The sequence below is a fragment of the Pararge aegeria genome, chromosome 8, assembly GCF_905163445.1.
Source record: "Pararge aegeria chromosome 8, ilParAegt1.1, whole genome shotgun sequence".
Taxonomy (NCBI): domain Eukaryota; kingdom Metazoa; phylum Arthropoda; class Insecta; order Lepidoptera; family Nymphalidae; genus Pararge; species Pararge aegeria.
Window position 1 is genome coordinate 7,627,950 of NC_053187.1, and position 21,297 is coordinate 7,649,246.

General features: G+C 36.0%; 1 protein-coding gene across 2 annotated transcripts in view; it reads left to right on the forward strand.

Moving 5' to 3' along the window:
* LOC120625554 (elongation of very long chain fatty acids protein AAEL008004-like) overlaps nt 1-21,297 on the forward strand; it is a 64,806-nt gene extending 43,509 nt beyond the window's left edge. The window contains exons 5-9 of one of the 2 annotated variants that reach the window (XM_039892606.1): nt 565-621; nt 2,047-2,152; nt 14,543-14,679; nt 17,818-17,973; nt 19,422-19,568. In XM_039892606.1, the coding sequence (XP_039748540.1) occupies nt 565-621; nt 2,047-2,152; nt 14,543-14,679; nt 17,818-17,973; nt 19,422-19,568 (603 nt within the window). Of the gene's footprint in view, nt 1-564; nt 622-2,046; nt 2,153-14,542; nt 14,680-17,817; nt 17,974-19,421 lie in introns of both variants that reach the window. The other variant, XM_039892607.1, reaches the window with a different exon arrangement.

Below are 21,297 nucleotides of genomic sequence, written 5' to 3' on the forward strand. Positions count from 1 at the left end.
ATAATAACATGATGGTTTGAAATTATTATTTAATTTTTAAAAGAAAAATATGTGTCTCTTTTTGACTCCCGATTCATGCGGAACTTAACTCTAGGCCTCCTTTGTCCGTCCATCTCTTTGCTTATCTATTTTTCTGTTAATTGCAATAAAGTATAAAAAAATTGATTCTATTTATTTGAGGTTTTTGTATGGAGACTCCATAGAAAAGTCCTCCAAAAATGTTTTTGTCGGTTCTATTATGATATATGTACAAAATTAAATTTGACGGGATCAAAGTGATCCTACCTAAAATGAAATTTATGGTTCTCTTACACAGATTTTTCAATTCTTTATCGGACGCCATTAATTTTGGATTTTTTTTTCTCTCCTTGTTACTTATCCATATTGCTATTTACTAGAAGAGTTGATATTTTCTATACGGGACCCTTTGTTGCGCACAAAGGGTCCCGTACTACTAATTTGTGGCCATATTTCGGTTAATTAATCATAGTCAAAAAATATATTACATACAACTATGCAAGGTAAAGTCATCATCATTTGTATTAAGGAGTTATTTTTTTACAGATAGCGAATGGCTGTTGGTGGTATTATATCTCAAAGTTCACGGAATTCTTTGACACGGTAAGTTTTTAAATTTAGCACTACATTTATTATATTATGACGGCCGACTGGCGCAGTGGGCCATCTGCTTTCTGAGTCCAAGGCCGTGGGTTCGACTCCCACAACTGGAAAATATTTGTGTGATGAGCATGAATGTTTTTCAGTGTCTGGGTGTTTATCTTTATATTATAAGTATTTATGTATATTATTCATAAAAATATTCATCAGTCATCTTAGTACCCATAACACAAGCTACGCTTAGTTTGGGGCTAGATGGCGATGTGTGTGTTGTCGTAATATATTTATTTATTTATTAGTATATTTATTATTTATTATAAAATACTTCAGCTTTAGGTATTTACTCGTATATTGGATGGCAAATGAACGACCTTATCGTCGATCGAGTTTTTAAATATAGTTATAAGTCGTTTTCGAGTATCGAAACATCATATGTCTCAAAAATATATTTTTACTAATAATTTCCTTATTATTCAAAATCAAATCACCGTTTTTACACCTTCTATACAATTACCAATCAAGCTTTTAAGTTTCAGTTTTTATTTTATTGTAAATACTCACATAATACACACTCGTACATACATACATACACCGGAAATACAATATGTAGCCTTTCTTCTAGGAAAGTTGGGCATAATACGCGGTTACAACCACAGTATGTAACTGCTTAAATTTATGATCAGATGGGCACAGATTACTAGAGCAACAAAAAATTATTAAAATCAATAATTTACTCACACGTTCAAATACACGTGTAAATGTGTATTAAGCTAATAAAACTTATAGAAATTAAAATTTTCATACCTCCAAACTCAAGTCGATTTCTTAATAGTTTTTTAGTGATGCCTTTTATTGACCGTATATGTTTATTTATTTTATTGATATAAATCACCTGTTGGTATTCAGCAAGCTATGGCAGTAAAATCGACCCAAATGCCGTCACGGAAAAGTATGACTATCTCTTATGCCGTCATGCCACTGCTCTCGACTCCTTTGTGTTGAGGAATACTCCCTTTTGGGAGTCAAGGGAGTCGAAAGCGGTGACAAGCCGACACAAGAAAGGATCAATAAAACAATAAAATATATGACAGTAGGAATAAGTATACACATACCGAGCCTTTACCGTTACAATTTTTTTTCGAAAAATATTTAAATAAAACTTCATATACAAATTTTTGATTTATCGGTTACGGAGCCTTAAACGCGTAATTATACGCGGTTAAGGCTCTATATTATATTTTGAAGTGTTGATAGACTGGTGGTTAGCTTTGATTAAACCTTTGATTTAAATTTAAGGTGCCTTTAAGGTACATTTTATTCAATTAATTATTAATCACTTTCCTAACGTTGAAGAACCAATGAACTCTACTAATTTGCACTGGTCTATTATGATATATATTATTTACTAACATGATTAATTTATTCCAGATCTTCTTCGTTATGCGGAAGAAGTTTGACCACGTGTCGAAGCTGCACGTCATTCACCATGGCATTATGCCGATGTCCGTTTGGTTCGGAGTCAAGTTCACACCAGGTATGTATACAGCCAAGACTCAAATATTTGATGTGTACGCGGAGTGTAGGCACTGTCATCAATCAATAATTACGATGCGCGATCAGTGATTACTTTACTTTAGAAATTGCCTGTAGAGCTGCCTTCTGAAGAACAATATAAAAGTGTATGTATGTAGGTACTCGTAGGTTGAAATGAACTTAAATGCTTCTAGCACAGACCTTTGACGACTGCTCTGGCGCAGTGGTGAGCGCTTTGGTCTTATACATTCTTCTTCATAGTCGTTTCAGTCTTCGGTCGTGGTCGTCATCTGGGTTTTGTGGCTCGCTTGACAATACTGAATTTATCTGGTCTGGTCTGGTGAAACTTGCACGGTTAAGGCCGTAGCTACAAACACCACAGTTCCGTTACAGTAAATATACTATAGCTTAATTACTATGGTTCCGCCACGCGACTAACCGTTCGGTACCATGTATAAGTCGGTGAGCCCGCTATCATCTTAAACTACTTCATCACCATAGAATAAATAAACATACAGCACCCTCAGTCAGCCATTATTGCATGAAGTGCAGTTGGTCCATAACAGATGAAACGCCCCGCGCACGTCCGTGACTTCACACCCGCAGAATACTGCTAGCTCACGAACTGTTCTCATTTTCCCCATTTTATGGTAAACATTGAAGTGAAGCTAAATGGAATGAAGTGATTAACCGCCAGTTTAAAAACACCACTAAAGTGGAGTGGTTTTTGATGCTTTAATATTTATTTATTTATTTATTCCCATCTTACATTTTTGTCATTACAGGAAAAAGTTATCCTAATACGACAATGCAGCATGTTATGTAAAAATTTAATAATATATATAACTATAGTGTATATGATAAAATCCAAATCGCTATATTTGTGAGTTCACTCAGAGTGCAACAAAATAAATCCGTCTTCTCGGCTATCACATTGATTGATGATTAGTCGGTTACGTGGTTTCTGTATGTTCTTAATTCTGTGTTTCTTCACTTATGACCGTAAAAATTTAGACAATGGCTTACATATTATTATGTGAAAATAAATTATGCACGAATTAGTATTTTGCATACATATGAGATCGTGCATTTAATTAAGTTAAATAAATGATAAAAGGTTAATAGATACTCGTACCTATAGTTTACACTTTACAGCAAATTTTCAATTTATAAGAGTTAATTGACGCCTCAAAAGACAACTAATAAATTGTTGCTACTATAAAAATGCAGAAAGAAGGTATAAAGATACAAAAAACACATTATTAAGTCACAAGTAGGTACTCGTAACTGTGATATACTGTACTCTGTCACTTTTTTACGATGGAAGTTTCATAAATATGTAATTAACAAGTACTTATCTAACACTGTAGACACATAATAACATCTCAAAGGACAAGTTCTCTATAATTTTATGTTATATTATACGTTAGAACTACTTGTGGAAGTTAAAGCGAAGTCTTTATTGTCTTTTTAAAAGAAAAATGAAGACGTTAGTAAGCCAGTCACGATATGTACACATTCCGCTCTGTGCCTTTATTATGATTTACATTTGATGATCGCGCAAACGGTATCCTTTGTTCGAATAATTTAAATATCCTAAATAATATCCTAGTCTGAATCATTGATGTTATCAAACACTATAATATAATTATTGTGCCCGACGTTTCTTCTTATTTGGCGTTTTCTTCATTATCTACTAATAAACAATCACACAGTGCGTCCGTCTAATTGCCGGTAAATATATATATATATATATATATATATATGTGTTTGGGGTAAGGTTGGGAGTTAGAATAAACTAAGGTTTACCTGGGGTTACTTATTATTACTCAAGGTTTTTGAGTAATGTCCAAATAATAATGAAATAACCTTTTTTTTTTCGTGGGGAAATCCTCATGGATACCAGGTACATGACCGGATTCAAGTTCTTTCGTTGCGCTGTAAAAGCCTTCCAGGAAAGAGGGATTTGGCATGTTTAGCCTTAGGGCTAACAAGCAAAAGCTCTTGAGTTACAGACGGGGGATCAGTTTGTTTATCATGTTATTGAGAGGTTATTAAACATATCGTGTGTACGGGTCTACCAATATATTTTAAAACTAGCGGACCCTCGTGAATTCGTCTGCGTATGAGTCAATCAAAAAGCGAGAATAGATCTGATACTAACATCATAATCATCGTGGCTAGCTAGCTATGTACCCTCTATTATTTGACGTGGTATACTGAGTTAGTAAGTTGTCATAATTGTAGTTGATACATACATACATACATCCATCCATACATCCATTCACTCACAAATTTCCGCATTTATAACATTAGTAGGATGATACACACGCATTCGATCGTTGTCCCATAAGCCTAACTTGTTGTTAAAGATGTTTCTTATCTTATTATAAATTATACGCTTACAAACTCTACTCCCCTACCATAGGGAAGGCCTAGCGTTGATATTAATAAACAAAGCGACGATAGCCTACTGGCTCATTCATCATCGGCCCTACAGGACAGAGGTTTCCTCTTAGAATAAGATGGGTTTAGGCAGTAGTCAACCAGCCTGGCCAAGTGCGGATTGGTTGACTTAACTCACCCTTTAGAAAATTACGGAGAACTCTAAGGCATGCAGCTCCTCACCATTTTTTCCTCAGCGTTAAAACAAGTGAAGATACTATTATTGCTCAAATTAAATATAGTTAGTAGTGATATTTTAGTTGCTTCAAAAGTGATATTTTACTTGCTGAATTAATTTCACGTCGAACGTGTTAAAAAAAATGGAATTAAGTACTCGGACTTTTTTTATTAAAACTCGGGTGAACCGCTGAATCCGAATCGGATGGACAGCTTTCTGGACACCGAACATATTTTCATCCAAAATACCTCAGTGCTTGAAGACCAAAGTCTTCGAACAGTGAGTTTTGCCAGTGATGACTTATGGCTTCGAAACGTAGTCGCTGACTATGATCTGGTGAGAAGGCTCAGAGTCACGCAGCGGGCGATGGAGAATGCTATGTTAAGAGTATCTCTACATGATTAAATCAGGAATGAGGATATCCGTAGAAGAACTAGACAGAGTTTTGGACATAGCTGAAATGGCAATGGGCGGGGTATATAGCTCGGAGAATCAAGGTGATGGAATGGTGACTTTACACCGGTAAACGCAGCGTTAGTAGACCCCCGACCAGGCGGATGGCATGAAGCGAGTCCCAGGGAGCCGCTGGACCCGAGACCGTGGTATTTGGAACTGCCTACAAAATAACGTGACGTTAATCAGTTGAAATGATGATGGTTGGTTGGTCATAACTCTATATTCCTGTCTTTTACAAAAAAAGGAGGACTGTGCGTGGCAATGAGACACCAATTAAACTGATGAGAACGTTAGCTCGTTTACCTTAACATCGGCTATGTTTCATACATGTTTGGACCGTCTCCTATAATTTAAATGTACTTCGGACTCTAGGAGTATTAAAATGTATACCTAATAATACGGATAAAAATAAACATGTCGTATAGACGAGATCAGTATTTGCTCATATGGTAGAGTAAACTAATATGCAGTAAGTTGTATTTGTACGTCCGGTCACTAGTAATTGAATAAACAAACACCTTACTGATTGCGTATTTTCTAGAATAATGAACAGCATTTCATGAGCCTATTAAACGGTCTTTTATCGAGAAAGGCTTATAGGAGAGAGGGGTATAGAGCTTAGGCCCACCACGCTTCTATAATGCGAGTTCATGGGCTTAGGTAACGAACTGCACTATTTAATTAAAGATTATTATCGTCTTCAACAATAATTATGGGTTCATATCATTCTTAAATGCAGCAATGTAATCCTTAAGATTTCAGCGTTATATGTATATTTAACAGATCGCTACTAAGCGTTAAGGCCGTGTTTTGTATTCTGGTTCTGTCTTTGTTTTCTTCGTTTGCTTCTTCTTATTTATAATAAATAAGAAATTAGTTACACTATTCTTAGTATTGTTTTAGGCCAAGGTTATAGGTAGCTAGTTTAAAAATCTTAACCTGGCTAGTTTAAAAATCTTCCAGGATCATTGGCTTTATTATATTGCTCGTCCTCGTGACATGACTTTTACGTACGAATTATGAATACCACAAACAATTACAAGTCCATTACTCAAAATGGTTTCTTGGAAAAAATCACAATCTTCTCTTCTTCTTCTTCTGTTCCTGGGCCTTTTCCGCACTTGGTTGGTCTGGGACCGTCCGTTGTACGTATGGCCACTGATGCGGCTCCCCGCTGGATCACTCCAGCCAGCCGAGCTCGCTCCAAAAGCTTAGCAGGCCGCCCAGGTCGCCGAGTGCTTCATGGAGTGTTGCTGAGGAGCCAAGGTGTGCTGCGCGTTGTTCTGCTACTCCGTTGCATTGGAGCATTACGTGTATCGGTGTTTCCTCCGCCTCCATGCATGCTCTGCAGAGAGGGCTGTCAGTTATACCTAAAATGGAAAGGTGTTTGTTTAGTGGGCAGTGCCCTGTTATCATACCTACAACTGTCCTTAGTTTAGGTCGATTCAGTTGTAGTAATTTTGTTGTTAGTCGTGGGTTGAGAACTGGTACGGCCTCCTTCGTGTGTTTGCACTCTTTTGTTTTGGACCATAGTACCGAGTGTGATGTTTGCGTCTGGTTGTGGAGCCATGTTTTGTATTCAGTGAAGGGTATGGGTATGATGGGTTCCGGTCCAGCTACCCTTAGTGATGCTGCCTGACGCGCTAATTCGTCGGCTGCGTCGTTTCCTCTGTTTCCGTTGTGACCTCGTATCCATTTTAGGGTTACTCTGTTCGATTTTGATAGGGCTTGTAGGTTCTTGTGACAGTCAAGTATGAGTTTTGATGTTGTTGTGTGTTTGGTTAAGGCTTTTAGTACAGCTTGACTGTCACTGTTTATGTTGATGCTGAAGCCTTTTACCTTTCTGTTTAGCATGGCTATGACTGCTGTTGTTATGCCCACGCACTCCGCTTGGAAGACGGAGTTGTTCTTACCAAGCGGCTGGGCAATGTTTATGTTAAGCTCCGGGCAGTATATCCCCGCTCCAGTGCCTGAGTTTGTTTTTGATCCGTCGGTGTAGACCTCTATTACGACGGTGTCAGCTTTGTCTGTTTTTCCTCCTTCAGCGGCTACTTTATAGTGCCTGTCTAGCACATAGTGTTTCCGCGTCTTGTCACATATCCAGTCTAGTTGTGGGCATTTATTAGTTTCTTTTGATAGTATCCTTGTATGTCCTATGTTTGTATCCTTCCACAGCCCGTAAGCCCTCAGTCTAAGGGCTGCAAGTGTGGCTTCCTCTTTAATGTGTAGGTGTAGTGGTGGTATGCATAATATAGCTTCCAGCGCAGTGGTTGGCGTTGTGCTCATGCAGCCTGTGATAGCTAGGCACGCTTGGCGTTGGAATTTTTGTAGTTCTAGTTGGGTTGTCGCAAGGAGTGTTCTCGGCCACCATATCAGTGAGGCGTAGTTTAGTGAGCTCCTGACGACTGCTAAGTACAACCATTTCATGATGTATGGTTTAAGCCCCCAGGTTTTTCCTGCCATGCGTTTGCATTGGCTGAGGATGATCGTTGATTTTTGGATTTTTGTATCTATATGTGTCTTCCAGTTTAGTTTGGAGTCCATCGTTACTCCGAGGTACTTTACCTCGGTTGATAGTTTTAGGCTTGTTTTAAACAGTGTTGGTGTTTTTGGAAATTGTGGCTTCCTTTTGTTGGTAAATAATACGAGTTCTGTCTTTTTCGGGTTAACCGTAAGTTCATTTTCCCTGCACCACTGTTCTAGCAGTTTCAGTGCGTTTTGCATTATTGAATTCAGGGTGTTTTCTTGCTTTCCACTTATGAGGATAGTGATGTCATCGGCATATCCTATGGTGAGGAAACCGTTTTTGTTCATTTTTGTTATTAGGTCGTCAACTACCAGGTTCCATAGGATGGGGGAAAGGACCCCTCCTTGTGGGCACCCTTTAGCTACAATACCCTTGGTTGTTCCATTAAAGTCCAGTTGGATGACCCTAAATTCTAGTAGGGCTCTAATCCAAGCTCTTAGTGTGTCCGGTACTTTATGTCTCGCAAGAGCTAAGTCTATGCTCTTGAATGTTGTTTTGTCGAAAGCTCCTTCTATGTCTATAAAAGCCCCGAGAGTCGAGAGTTTGTTTTCCAGGTCGTGTTCTATTTTGCTTACAACAGAGTGCAGAGCTGTTTCTGTTGATTTACCCGTGCAGTAAGCGTGTTGATTTTGGTTTATAGGTATGTGCTTCAGTGTTCCGTCCCGGAGGTATCTGTCTCCGAGTCTTTCTAGGGTTTTTAGTAGAAAAGATGTTAGGCTAATAGGTCTGAATGATTTGGGTTGTGTGTAGTCGCTTTTACCTGGTTTGGGTAAGAATACTACTTTTACCTCCCTCCATGTTAGCGGTATGTATCTATGTGCTAAGCATGCTCTAAAGATTTCTGCTAGCCATGGTATGAGTTGTTCTTTGCCCCATTGTAGGAGGGCGGGGAAAATGTGATCTGTACCTGCAGATTTGAAAGGGTGAAAGGATTCGATAGCCCAACAGACCCTTTCATATGTCACAATGTTGTTTGCTATTTCCCAGTCTGCTTTTGTTGGTGTCGTGTTGTTTTCTTCCCACACTGGTTTGTCGACAATCTTACAGCCTGGGAAGTGGGTATCGATAAGTGTCTCACTCACTTCTTTGTCGTTTTTAGTGTAGTTCCCGTCTTGTTTCTTTAAAGATCCGATGGTGCGGATATTGTCCCTTGACAGGATTTTCCTTATGCGGTTTGCATTATCGTAAAATCACAATCATCAAGCCTAGAAAAAAATAGTAGTTACAGGCATCATCGAATGCAAAAGACCAACAGGCCAGTGACCACCGAGATTGGCTGACTAGTTGAAAGAGCCGATCGAGCCAGTTCACTTGTTCAAAGCTGAGATCCAACCAAGACGCCGATCTTCCTTATTGAAGGAACTACTATAGAGAGATAAATACGAGTGAGAGGAGATAGGTGAAATTAAGAAACAAGATTATAATTTAGGCGGAGCTAGTTCTTTCGTGTAGGTGTATTGTAGTTGATTTAGAAATCGTTTCTATCATAGAAATGGTAGTAGTAGTAAAGTTTTTTGTGACAGAGCTCGTCCGGGAAAGTGCTATCGCCATGCTTATTTCTGCCGCTAAGCAGCATTGTTGCAATGCTGTCCTTCCTCGCCCTTATGGTTCCGACCATAAGGGCGAGGTTGCCGGTGTAATTAACGGCACATGAGGCTTAACACCTACGCCTCTTTGGCTAAACGCCAATTGTTGGACGCAGGGCATCATGTTTCAGGACGAGTTTCTTTTCTCTGTTTATATGCGATAGTTCTCACTTAACATCAGGTGGGGCATCTGCTTGGTCCGTCTATTATACGTAGTAAAAAAAAAGTATAGGAATATATTCGAGTTAGGTACACAACCGTTTTTTTACTGCGGCCGCAAATCAAATCTTATCATACAATGACGTATCATTCAAAACAATTGTGTTACGTTTATGTTACTTTTGAAGCTACTACGAATCTTCAAAAACCAGTCTGTCAAAATTAGGTTCAGAATAACATTAATAATTTATTGATATATTATTTTCGTAGATAAGGTTTCTCCAGTTTTTATTATGACACTCCTACACAAAAACCTGTTTCGGAATAAATGGATAAATCAATTTTATTTAAAATAACCCACTAGCCTACTTAATAAAAATAATCTTGCTGAGAAGGCTATAAACGTTAAACAAAAACAGCTATAAATAACAGTAGTTATTTACTAGGATATAAAGGTAGATTAATTTTATAAATATTATTATGACGATTATTGTCTCGTTACATTGGAAGTAAAAACATTCTTTATTTGTATCAAACAAAAAATTTAACACTGAAATTTATAATATAACAAGCTTTTTTCCGCGGCTTCGCTCGCTGTAATGTAGATAATGTCTATAAATTCTTGTTGTAATTTTCTTAAAATTAGCCTAGGTCCAGCCTTCGGGCACAATACATTTTTTCTTTACGAAAGGTATCAATTATATATATTAGGTATTTCCTATTCTGTTTTTCTGTCTGTATCCGTTTAGGGACAATTTTTCTAGGATTTGTTAAGCACTGTTTACCAATAGACCGCACGACTGAGTTACCTACGTACCTACCTAGTCGCCCCAACAATGATTTTCAGTCACTATCATTTAAGTTCTTACTATCTTCACATATACATAAATAATTGTGTGTGTACAAAACGATAGTTTGAAGAAGTTTGCTCGAAGCCCCTAAAAACAAATAAAAAAACCCCCGTTACGAATCGGAAAATATAGACTAATAATTAAAAATGACGATGCTGGAGTTATTAAATAACAGCGCGCGTAGTATTCCACTTGTTTTTTTATCATATGGAAAAATCCGTAGTCGAATAAGAAGACTCAACTACGTAAATCACTTGCAGAACATTGATATGGAAACGGCATGGTAATGGTTGACAGTGACGAAGCGAGGAATTTTAGATCACTTGGTTTAATATATGCAGTTTGATTGCCTTGCTGTTTGTCTATCTGTCTTTCTGGCTGTCCTTACAAACCTTTTTTTTATTCCACAACACGTTAGCCCTTGACTGCAATCTCACCTGGTGTTAAGTGATCAGTCTTAAATGATACCGGGCTTAGCCGTTATGGGTACAGCAGTTATATTAAACCGATACCCCTCATAAACGGTTTGTACGCAACATCGTTCCGGAACACCAATCCGCTTGGCAGCACGTCTTTGTCGGTAGGATGATAACTAGCCACTTCGAAGCCGACCGGATCTGAGAAAATTTGGAATTTGTAAATTCCCAAATTGCCGCGGTTCAAACCGCTTTGAGGCGGTTGGCCGACCGCCAACCACCTTTAAGCTCGTCAAACTTCTTCGTATGAAAGAAGATAGTAGCTTAAAACTCGCAAATATATAAATTTATTATTCTATGGCCTAAATCGATAATAATCTTCGAATAATCTGTAATTAAATATTTTCTACCGCGACATTAAAAAAAAACCCTTATCTCACAAGGTCTCAAACAACATCCAGACTTTAAAAAGCCATTTTGAATTTAATCTGGCAACTCCCAAACGTGGAGAGCAATAAAATTCCTGTCGGTGTTTTCAATTTAAAGCTATTATTTTGACAAACCAAATTGCTTTGGCCTTTATCATTCAACTATCCTACGCAAAATCATCATCATCATCAATATTAATCTATTACCTGTCCACTACTGGGAAAGGATCTCCACTCAGAAGGAGAAGGGTGTAGGCGGTAGTCCACCACGCTGGCCAAGTTCGAATAAGTAGACTTCACACGCCTAAGAAAACGTTTTAGAGAAAGCTCAGGCATTCAGGTCTTTACCGTTGAAGCAAGTGATATACAATTTCTTAACACCGAAAAGTTAGAATTGCGTGCTGGATGGAATGAAATCTACCATCTCTGCTTCATAATCTATACTTATAATAAAACCGTAACTGTAAGTTTTCTGAACATTTAATATATTTCAAAATTTTGCTTTATAATCGATTCTGAGTCCAAAACAGATTTTTATTAAATATTTGTTTGTCTGTCCGGGCATAATGTGAAAACTACTAAACGGATTCAAATGAAATTTGGTATAGTGGAAGCTGATATACCGGGTCAACATATAGGATACTTTTTATCCCGATAAACAATAAGTTTCCTCCGGGAAATGGGATGAAATTTTTTATCAATTTTACTTCATAGCTCCGTTAAATTTCGACGAATTTTTATAATTCTATTTTTATTTGAAAGTGTATACTATATAATATAAGCATATTCTGTCTAATTTTAATGAAGATCTGATAAATATTATCGGAGATAAAGGACATAAATCTTCACAGATAACAGCAAGTCGCGAGGCATATGGGACAACGATCGAATGCATGCGTATAATCCTACTAAATACTAATATTATAAATGCGAAAGAAATAAAGTAATAAAAATATTAAGTTTGATTATATACCTGTAAATTCAGTTTTAAAATATTCAATTTGAACCTATCGCTTAGAAGTTGCGACGTGTATAGAATAACAAGTTAGGCCGCGAATAACATAGTTTGGAAATAAAACACCTGGTAGGTAGCGCTGCAATTATTTTCTAGGTTTTTTTCTAGGTGCAGACGAAGTTGCGCGGGTCAGCTAGTATAAAATAATAATGATTATTATTTTATTTCATGATCTACATAGTTTTTCTACCTTATATTTCAAATAGGTACGGGCAGATAGAAGTAGATTACTATATTTCCAATTAACGTCACATTAAAACAACCTAAACTAACTCCCATGTATAACTGGTTTACACTCTGCCACAAATCGGAAGCTATACACACAAATAAAGCATAATTACGATTGATATATATGTTGAAGCCATTAAATAACAGCGCGCGTAATATTCCATTTGGTATTTTTTTTATCGGAAAAATCCACAGTATAATAAGACGGCACAACTACATAAATCACTTGCACTACGTTGTTATTTAGGAAACGGCATGGTAGGAAATTGACCGAGCGAAACGAGTTTTCCGAGTTTACTACATCAATATGCTCTTTCCGTATGTCGCAGAGCCTTTATCATCATCATCCGCATCCTATTACTGTCCCGAATCTGGGAACAGGTCTCTTCTCTCATAGGAGAGTTGTTTTTAGAGAATAAACCCACCAAGCTGCTGTTATGCGGCTTGGTGGGCTTTAGCGTCTATTATCACAGATTCACCGTCGAAACCCAAAACTCCGATTTTCCCGTTCTGGTACTTAAAATGTATAAAAAGAAGAACGAAATAGGTACCTAACAATTTTCGCCCCAACACGGGTTAGGAACCCAAGACCTCATAAGTCATATTGCGTAGTTAACTACTAGTCAGAGCCTTATAATTTTTAAAAACAATGGGCATACAAAGTCAATTCGACGGCCGACTGGCGCAGTGGGCAGCGACCCTGCTTTCTGAGTCCAAGGCCGTGGGTTCGATTCCCACAACTGGAAAATGTTTGTGTGATGAACATGATTGTTTTTCAGTGTCTGGTTATTTATCTGTATATTATAAGTATTTATATGTATTATATTCATAAAGATATTCAACAGCTATCTTAGTACCCATAACACAAGCTACGCTTACTTTGGGGCTAGATGGTGATGTGTGTATTGTCGTAGTATATTTATTAAAAAAAAAAAAAAAAAATATTACGTACTGAAATCCATGTTCTAAAGCCGAAAGTGAATTATTTATTAAAATAAAAAAATACCCTAATTTGCTGTGACCATCAAATGTATATGTTACTCCATTATTCATTTACTCAATGCTTAATTTACTTCCTTGGTTGATTATAGGGCTAGAAAAGTAGCTTTTTTAGGTTTTTTTTATCCCGGGATCTATCATGGAAACTTTTTTATCTTAAAAGCTGTAACTTTGCTTGTTTGCTTTAACATGTCGACCTAAAAAAGTAGCTGTTTTGTATAAAGAAATACTTTAAAAATGAGATCTGATAAATTCTTGGCGTTAATCAATGTGAATTACTGCTATTTAAAGTCTATATTTTGACTTGCTCGAAAAGACTAACCATCCGAAACTGTCTTAGCTAAAGTGGATCAGCATGCGGAATATAATTTTATTATTATTTATTATTTCATAGTTTAAAAATAGTTTACTGCCGAAACACGGGTGAAGGTCAAAAGCGTATTTGTAACGCGGAAAGAATTTTAATAATCATTTTCTGACCCATGCTAATTTCGAAAAGAACAAAACAAAAACATACCTAAATACAACACCTATTAGGTGACTGTACTTTGTTACTTAGTTAGTTACTGCGTAGATTGTTGATTTATTACTTATTAAATACTACGTGTGTAAAGTTGTCTAATACTACGTCCTAAGGAAGTATTAGGTGTGTAGACATTTTTTTTGTGACATGTTTAACTAAATCACGTAAATCGTTTTCTAATAATTTTTAGTATAAATTCAGATATAAAAATATTAAAAGATTATTTAGTTAGAGAGAGTTTAGGCTAGAAGACTAAAAAAAATACACAAATACTTTATGTTTAGGTGAATTAGTCGATTGTATTTTTATCTATGTTTAATGAAAATAATAGAATACTATTCACTCTGATAAATTTAACACCACGACGGCTGCCGCCACGTTATGATGAAATAAAGTTTTTTTTTCACAACTCCCTCAATATGGGTATCAAATAAAAGAGCTTGACTCATAGAATAATGTACCGTATATTAAAATTCAGGGTTTTTTAAATTTAAAATTTATATATTTTATTTTGGACGTCGTGGATACTTTTCGTAAGACATGTGAGTTATTCTAATATAATTATGTTTTTTATGTTCAGGTGGCCACTCAACATTCTTCGGCATGCTTAATACCTTCGTCCACATAGTGATGTACTCCTACTACCTACTCGCCGCACTCGGTCCGCAAGTTCAAAAGTATCTCTGGTGGAAGAAATACCTCACTGCACTGCAAATGGTAAGTTATTTTTAACAAACTTCCATAAAGGTTAATTCAAGGGTAACAAAATTATATTTGTCCGTCTTATTCATCAAATAAAGCGGTGATAGCTCAGTGGGTAGGAGCTCGAATTCACTTTCGGGGGGCCGAATTCGAATCCTCTGGGATTCGAATTCGCGTGCGTTCTGACGCACCTCTTACTTTTCTAAGTTATCTGCGTTTCAAGCAATTAAAACTCACTTGCTTGGTGAACCTGCATGCCTGAGAGTTCTCCGTAATGTCTCAAATGTGTGTGGAGTACCTTTGACCGACCTTTACCCCATTTCATTAGAGGAGAACCGTGCCCTGTAGTGGGCCGGTAATGGGTTGATTTGATGATGATGATGATTCATCAAATACATGCATTTAATAACTTTTACTAATAATATAGCTACTTAAACATACATGTTTTTTATTTGTCTGATGTATTTTTTCATAACTTCATTTGGATTGCGGCAGGCTTTAACCATTATAATTATATTCGTAACAATAACCGAGATCAACGGCTTATTGTGCTCTCAAAGGCACGGGTGTAAACAATATAAATTCCACCCAACTTCATTTTGTTAGCGGGTGTAATTCTTTAAGTGAGATACCCGATATCCTGAGAAGGTCGGGTTATGTTATCGGTGTATTCCTACCCACTAAATGGCCTGGTAGCTGGGCCCATGGCCGACCTTGTTGGGGAACACCTAACTATTTTCTTCCCATCTCATTAATCGAACTAGCGAGCCAGGTGATTTTTCATCAATTAACTAAAACAGTCTACTGCTGAACTAAATGCCTCTACCAGAGGGTGGTTTAGCTCATAATTACTATGCAGAGCAGACGGGTTGTAATCGCAGTAGATGTGGTAGTAGTAGCACAGAGTACGATGCTGGCCATTCACCGTTATATTTCCTTAGTCGCCTCTTAGGATATCTGCGAGAAGATCATACATACAACCGTTCACCACCCCTCCGGTGGTGAACTGTTGCATTCCGATCTATATATGTATAGCTGATAAACAAATTCTTTAAAAGCCGGCAACGCATCGGTGGCTTCTCTGGTGCTGCAGATATTTATGACGGCTGTGATGACTTAAAATCAGGTGACCCAATTAATAGTTCGCCCGCTGTTAAAATAAAAAAAAATATGCCGTCACCACACAGCAAGGATGTCTTTTCAAATTCCATTAATTAATAAGTTGCTCTCATAAATGTTTGCGGTAGACATTGCACGCAAGCGCATTTCTAAGGCCAGCAGTAATTAAATGTACATCAAGGTTAATAATTAATTGTTCTTTGCATCAGTCCGAGTAAAAGGGACGTTTCCCGCAGTGTAAGGTCAATACCATAGTCAAGACGTAAATAGTTAATAACAAAAAGGAAGCTGCGCGCTGCGACGCGCTGAGTCATTCTCGTTAAGCGAACGTTCGAGCAAACAACATAATATAAATCCTAATACAAATAACTAGTGTACTCGCTTATTTAAATTAAAAGTTTTTTATGGCTCGCTTCTAAACTTTAAATAGCTTTTGATTAGGTGGGTTTTTTTTTATATAATTATGTTTACCTATAAAAAAAAATTGAAATGTCTATCTATGAGTTCAAAATAATAACCTCTTTTTAAGCTTCTTAGAATAACCCATACACACGTGTATTTTGTCTAACTGTATGTGCTCGAATCGAACAGCTAATCGGTTTTGACAGCCGGGCAGGTGTAGGTTTTTGCAAGGAATTAGGTATATAAGCTTCGTTTTAAGCAGACTTTGCAGAGCTATTAGCTTAACTATTAGGTAACTTTTAGTTTATGATAAACAAAAATATATTCTTTAAGTTCACACTTATATTTTAACGTTCAGATCTTTGTTCTGAAAATACTACCCTAGGTTGCTCATGTACATAGTATCTACCTTTTTGAAGCTACTTAAATAATTATAAGTATATCGGAAATGCCTAAGAATTCAGGATGCGTCTTGATGATGATGATCACGAGGTTATGTGTTAAAATTTAATAAATAAGCGTCCAGAAAAGGACCATTTTTTGATATAACGTTTTAAAAGTAGCGTATTATCTAATTTTGCACAAAACAGCTGACCTAAAACTGGTTCGTAAATTATACCCATCCAATGGATATTACATTTATCGTAAAACGATTGATTTAAGATAACGTCAGTATAGTAGTACATAAAAAACATTTGAAAATCGATTTAAAGCTATCTTGATTATTATTATAATAATCAACCAATATCAAAGGTATGCAGCAAACCATTAGTAAATATGGTTAAACAAATTAATTTGTACTTTATATAACGATTATTTACAACTCTTTTTGGTAGCCCAGTGGGTAGGAGCTCACTTTCGAAGGCCCGGGTTCAATGTGCATTTTAAACTTTAAATAAATATCACGTGCTTCAACGGTGAAGAAAAAACATCATGAGTAAACCCGCATGCCTGAGAGTTCTTCATAATGTTCTCAAAGGTGTGTGTGGAGTCAATCCGCTGGGCCAGCGTGGTGGACTACGAACTTAACCCCCTTCTCATTGTGGGAGGAGACCCGTACCCTGTAGTGGGCTTGATGATGGTGACAAAACTCTTTTAAAACTTAAAAACACGGAATTTCAGAACTGTTTATGATTGTTAAAGTGAAAAATGAATTTTAATTTATAGAATTTTTTTTCAAAAATATATTTGTGTCAAACTACGCATTACCTACTTATATATATATATATATAGACGGCCGACTGGCGCAGTGGGCAGCGACCCTGCTTTCTGAGTCCAAGGCCGTGGGTTCGATTCCCACAACTGGAAAATGTTTGTGTGATGAGCATAAGTGTTTTTCAGTATCTGGGTGTTTATATGTATTTTCTAAGTATTTATGTATATATAATTCATAAAAATATTCATCAGTCATCTTAGTACCCATAACACAAGCTACGCTTACTTTGGGGCTAGGTGGCGATGTGTGTATTGTCGTAGTATATTTATTTATTATTTATTTATATTATAGTATCAATTCAATGTTACCAATAATGAATTTTTTTTTCCATTAAGGACAATTGTCTTTTTATCAACCCCTTATTTACGTAGGTGAAAAATAAAACAACTATTAAACATTTACCGTTTTTGTTGCAGGTGCAATTTGTATTGGTGTTCCTTCACGCGTTCCAACTCCTGTTCATCGACTGCGACTACCCTCGTGCCTTCGTCTGGTGGATTGGCATGCACGCTGTTCTCTTCTACTATCTATTCTCAGACTTCTACAAACAAGCCTATATCAAGAAAGCTAAGGTAAAATATCGTTTTAACTGCACCTATTAGGTATTACTTTTTTGTTTAAATTTCATATTTAATTTGACGACCGATTGGCGCAGCGGCAAGCGACCCTGCTTTCTGACATGAATATTTTTCAGTGTCTCGCTGTTTATCTGTGTTTTATAAGTAGTTATGCATATTATTTATGAAATTCAAAACCCAACTTAGTCCCCATAACTATGGAGGGTAGAGGTAAGGAGAGTCATCTGTGTATATGAAAAAGTGTCGTCAAAATGTATTAAATTAGGATGGCGCCACATTTGCATCAGGGTAACTCTTAAAAGAAGCGCCAAATATAAATATTGTTAGAGTACGCTTAAAAAATAAACAAGGAAGTATGGAGATACAAGGAAGTAAGGTTATATTTACCACAATATTTTGTACAACGTAAGTTGTTGAAATTCTCAATAATTAACTACTTTAGTCGATAAAAACATTAAATTTTTTAACTCGGCATACTTCAATTCATCTACGATTGCTACATTCATACCATACCCTGTGCATCCACCAGCGCCATTGTGGAGGATTTTTGAACTGTTATTTAGCGCAACAACTGGACACTTTTTCAACTTTTCTCCCATATAAGATGACTCTCCTTACCTCTACCCTCCATACCCATAACACAAGCTACGCTTACTTTGTGGCTAGTTGGCGATGTGTGTTTTGTCGTAGTTTATTTATTTCTTGATTCGGCAAAATACTTTTATCCTTTTTTTAATGCATCAAATTATTCATTGCTCCACAAATTAAAAAATTATGTTTGATTATTTTGAACCAGTAATCATTTTTGAATTAGACCCGGAAAACAATTAAGTTATAAAAGAACAAGAAACTTATAGCAAATTGCATGATAAAAACACTGGGGAGTTTATTAAAAACGTACTAGAGCCTTAGTTATTAATTTTTATAATTCACTTGTTTAGTAGGTATAGATTGATCATTCAATCACGTCAAGTGAAGGACAAAAGCCACTCAATGGAGATAGATAAATATGATAAAACGGTTTCCTCAAGAACTACTTGTAATAATAAAAATAATAATTACAACGCCACCATACTTTATGGAATAAATGATTATCCTTAATTTAATATTTTCATTAAAAGCAATGAAAAATAGAAATTAAAACATAATGTAGATTAAATAATTGGAAAAACTGTTTTACTGTGTTTACGCAATTGGTATACCTGATGGAATACAGAATTAAGGTTTTATTAATAAACTCCTCAAGTGCCTTTACTTCCTTTACTTACTTTTTGAACCTTTACATCTTATTTATTTAAACTCTTTATTTTTACACCACTACACAGTTAGGAAAATAAAGGACGAATAGAGAGAAACACAAAAACTGGAGTAGAATACAAAAGGCGGCCTTATCAAAATCTTCTATACTTTTGTGTAATAAAACTTAAAATTTATGTCCACAGAGTATCAAGATGAAAGAAAAAGTTGAAGTAGAATCATCAAAGGTTGAGCCTAAAGAGAGGAAGCTCTCTATCCTCAATGGCTTCAGCAACAGCTCAGGGCTTGGTGACGTTCGGCAAAGGATGGCAGGAGCGGTGGCTTCACAGTGATCTTAGTTTAACTTGTGCCATGGTTAAGGTGAAAGGACTCGAGAATCTGGGTGTACGTGTCAATTATATTAGACGGACAAAGTACAAAAGTGAATCTCAGACTTAAGTTAACAAATTTAAGCTCAATTAGTTAAAAGTGTTAGATATAGTTTAGTAGAATAAAACAAGGCTATAACGAAGCTGAAATTTACAGATGTGCTGGCTACAAATAAAGATTACCTTATAAAAAAATTAGGTAGTGGCGTGATACATAATAAGTTTAATCTGGGACCTGTGGTAGACTTAGTACTTAGATATATAATAGTTAGAAAACAAGTTAATACTAAATACTTTAACTATTAATAATTGCTTGAAAGGTGATTACTCAAATCATTCAGTAAGGGGATATCGAAAAAAGTTGTCAAATTTTAATTATAACGGATTAAAATTTTGTAGTAACTACTTAAATTCTGAATTGTAGTCAGTTCTAATCTTTCCAGCATCGAAATAACAGGACTGTTGTTATTCATTTTTAAGCCGTGATATATTTATTAAGTGCTCGGCGATATCGACATAGTTGCGTAAGGTAGCTACGAATTGACAAGGTATTCATCGTAGCTTACTGTTATTTTTATATTTTTTATACTATTTCCTAGCAAGTATTCCGATTTTCTGGCCGTTAATAAAACTTTGTAAATATAAACTATTCAAGATAGTTACAGAATACCTGGATTTAACAGATATCCTAGTGCAAGTATCAAAACTAACAACTACAAAACGGGCAATGTTTTAATGTTATCTGTGCAATTTTATATAGAGATGTTTGATTATTTCACCATATAAAATCATAAATTTACGCCGTCGCCTTAGTTTACGAGTCTTACACAACACATTGGGATCGGCAAACTTGATTCGTCATTGTAAGTTTATCAACAAAACAGGCCTTCAGTACCTAATAAATGAAAGTTTCTTTACCTTCTAGAACATATAGAGTAATTTATAATCATATACTTAACTATAACAGACTGCAAATATATTATGTGTCGTGCCAATAAGAATGTTCTGACTCAGCTGGACGATGTGGATACAACGCTGGTGTGTAAACACAACGCTGGTATTCAATCAAAACACTACTGAAGGTAGCATCAAAATACAATAACAACTTCAAAAAATTCTGAACATAACGCAAATGATTTTTACTTTTTCTGAATGACTAAAAATGTACAATAAAATAATAATAACGTAAATTACGTGTATGTATTAGTTTAATAAGTCCTGATATAATTAAACTAGTACATATTCGTATACATCGTCAACCAACAGCCTGGTAATATGTTCGGGTTTTAACCGGTTTTCGGTGCAGATGCGCATTATCTTGGTTCATTCTGGTTTCCCAATATTCAACCTTTTTCTCCTCGAATATCTACAGGTATTCAACTCAAAACACCCGGTTGCGTAGGTTAATGCTGATCCGCATATCGTGTGTGCAAGCAGTGCTTGTAACTTGCACTTGTAATTTAAACTATAGTTTTATAATAATGGAACCTTAAATTGAATACCAAGCCAAAAATAATATAAATTAGTTTTACACTTTATAGAGGCAATTTAAATGAAGAGGAAAAAAAATTGTTGTCACTAATTTCTTTTGCCTTTTATAAAGATCGACTTGTAATTAGGTACTATTAGACCTAAAATAAATTGTATGATGTAATTTCTTCACATTACAAAAAATACAGACTTTTAAAATTTA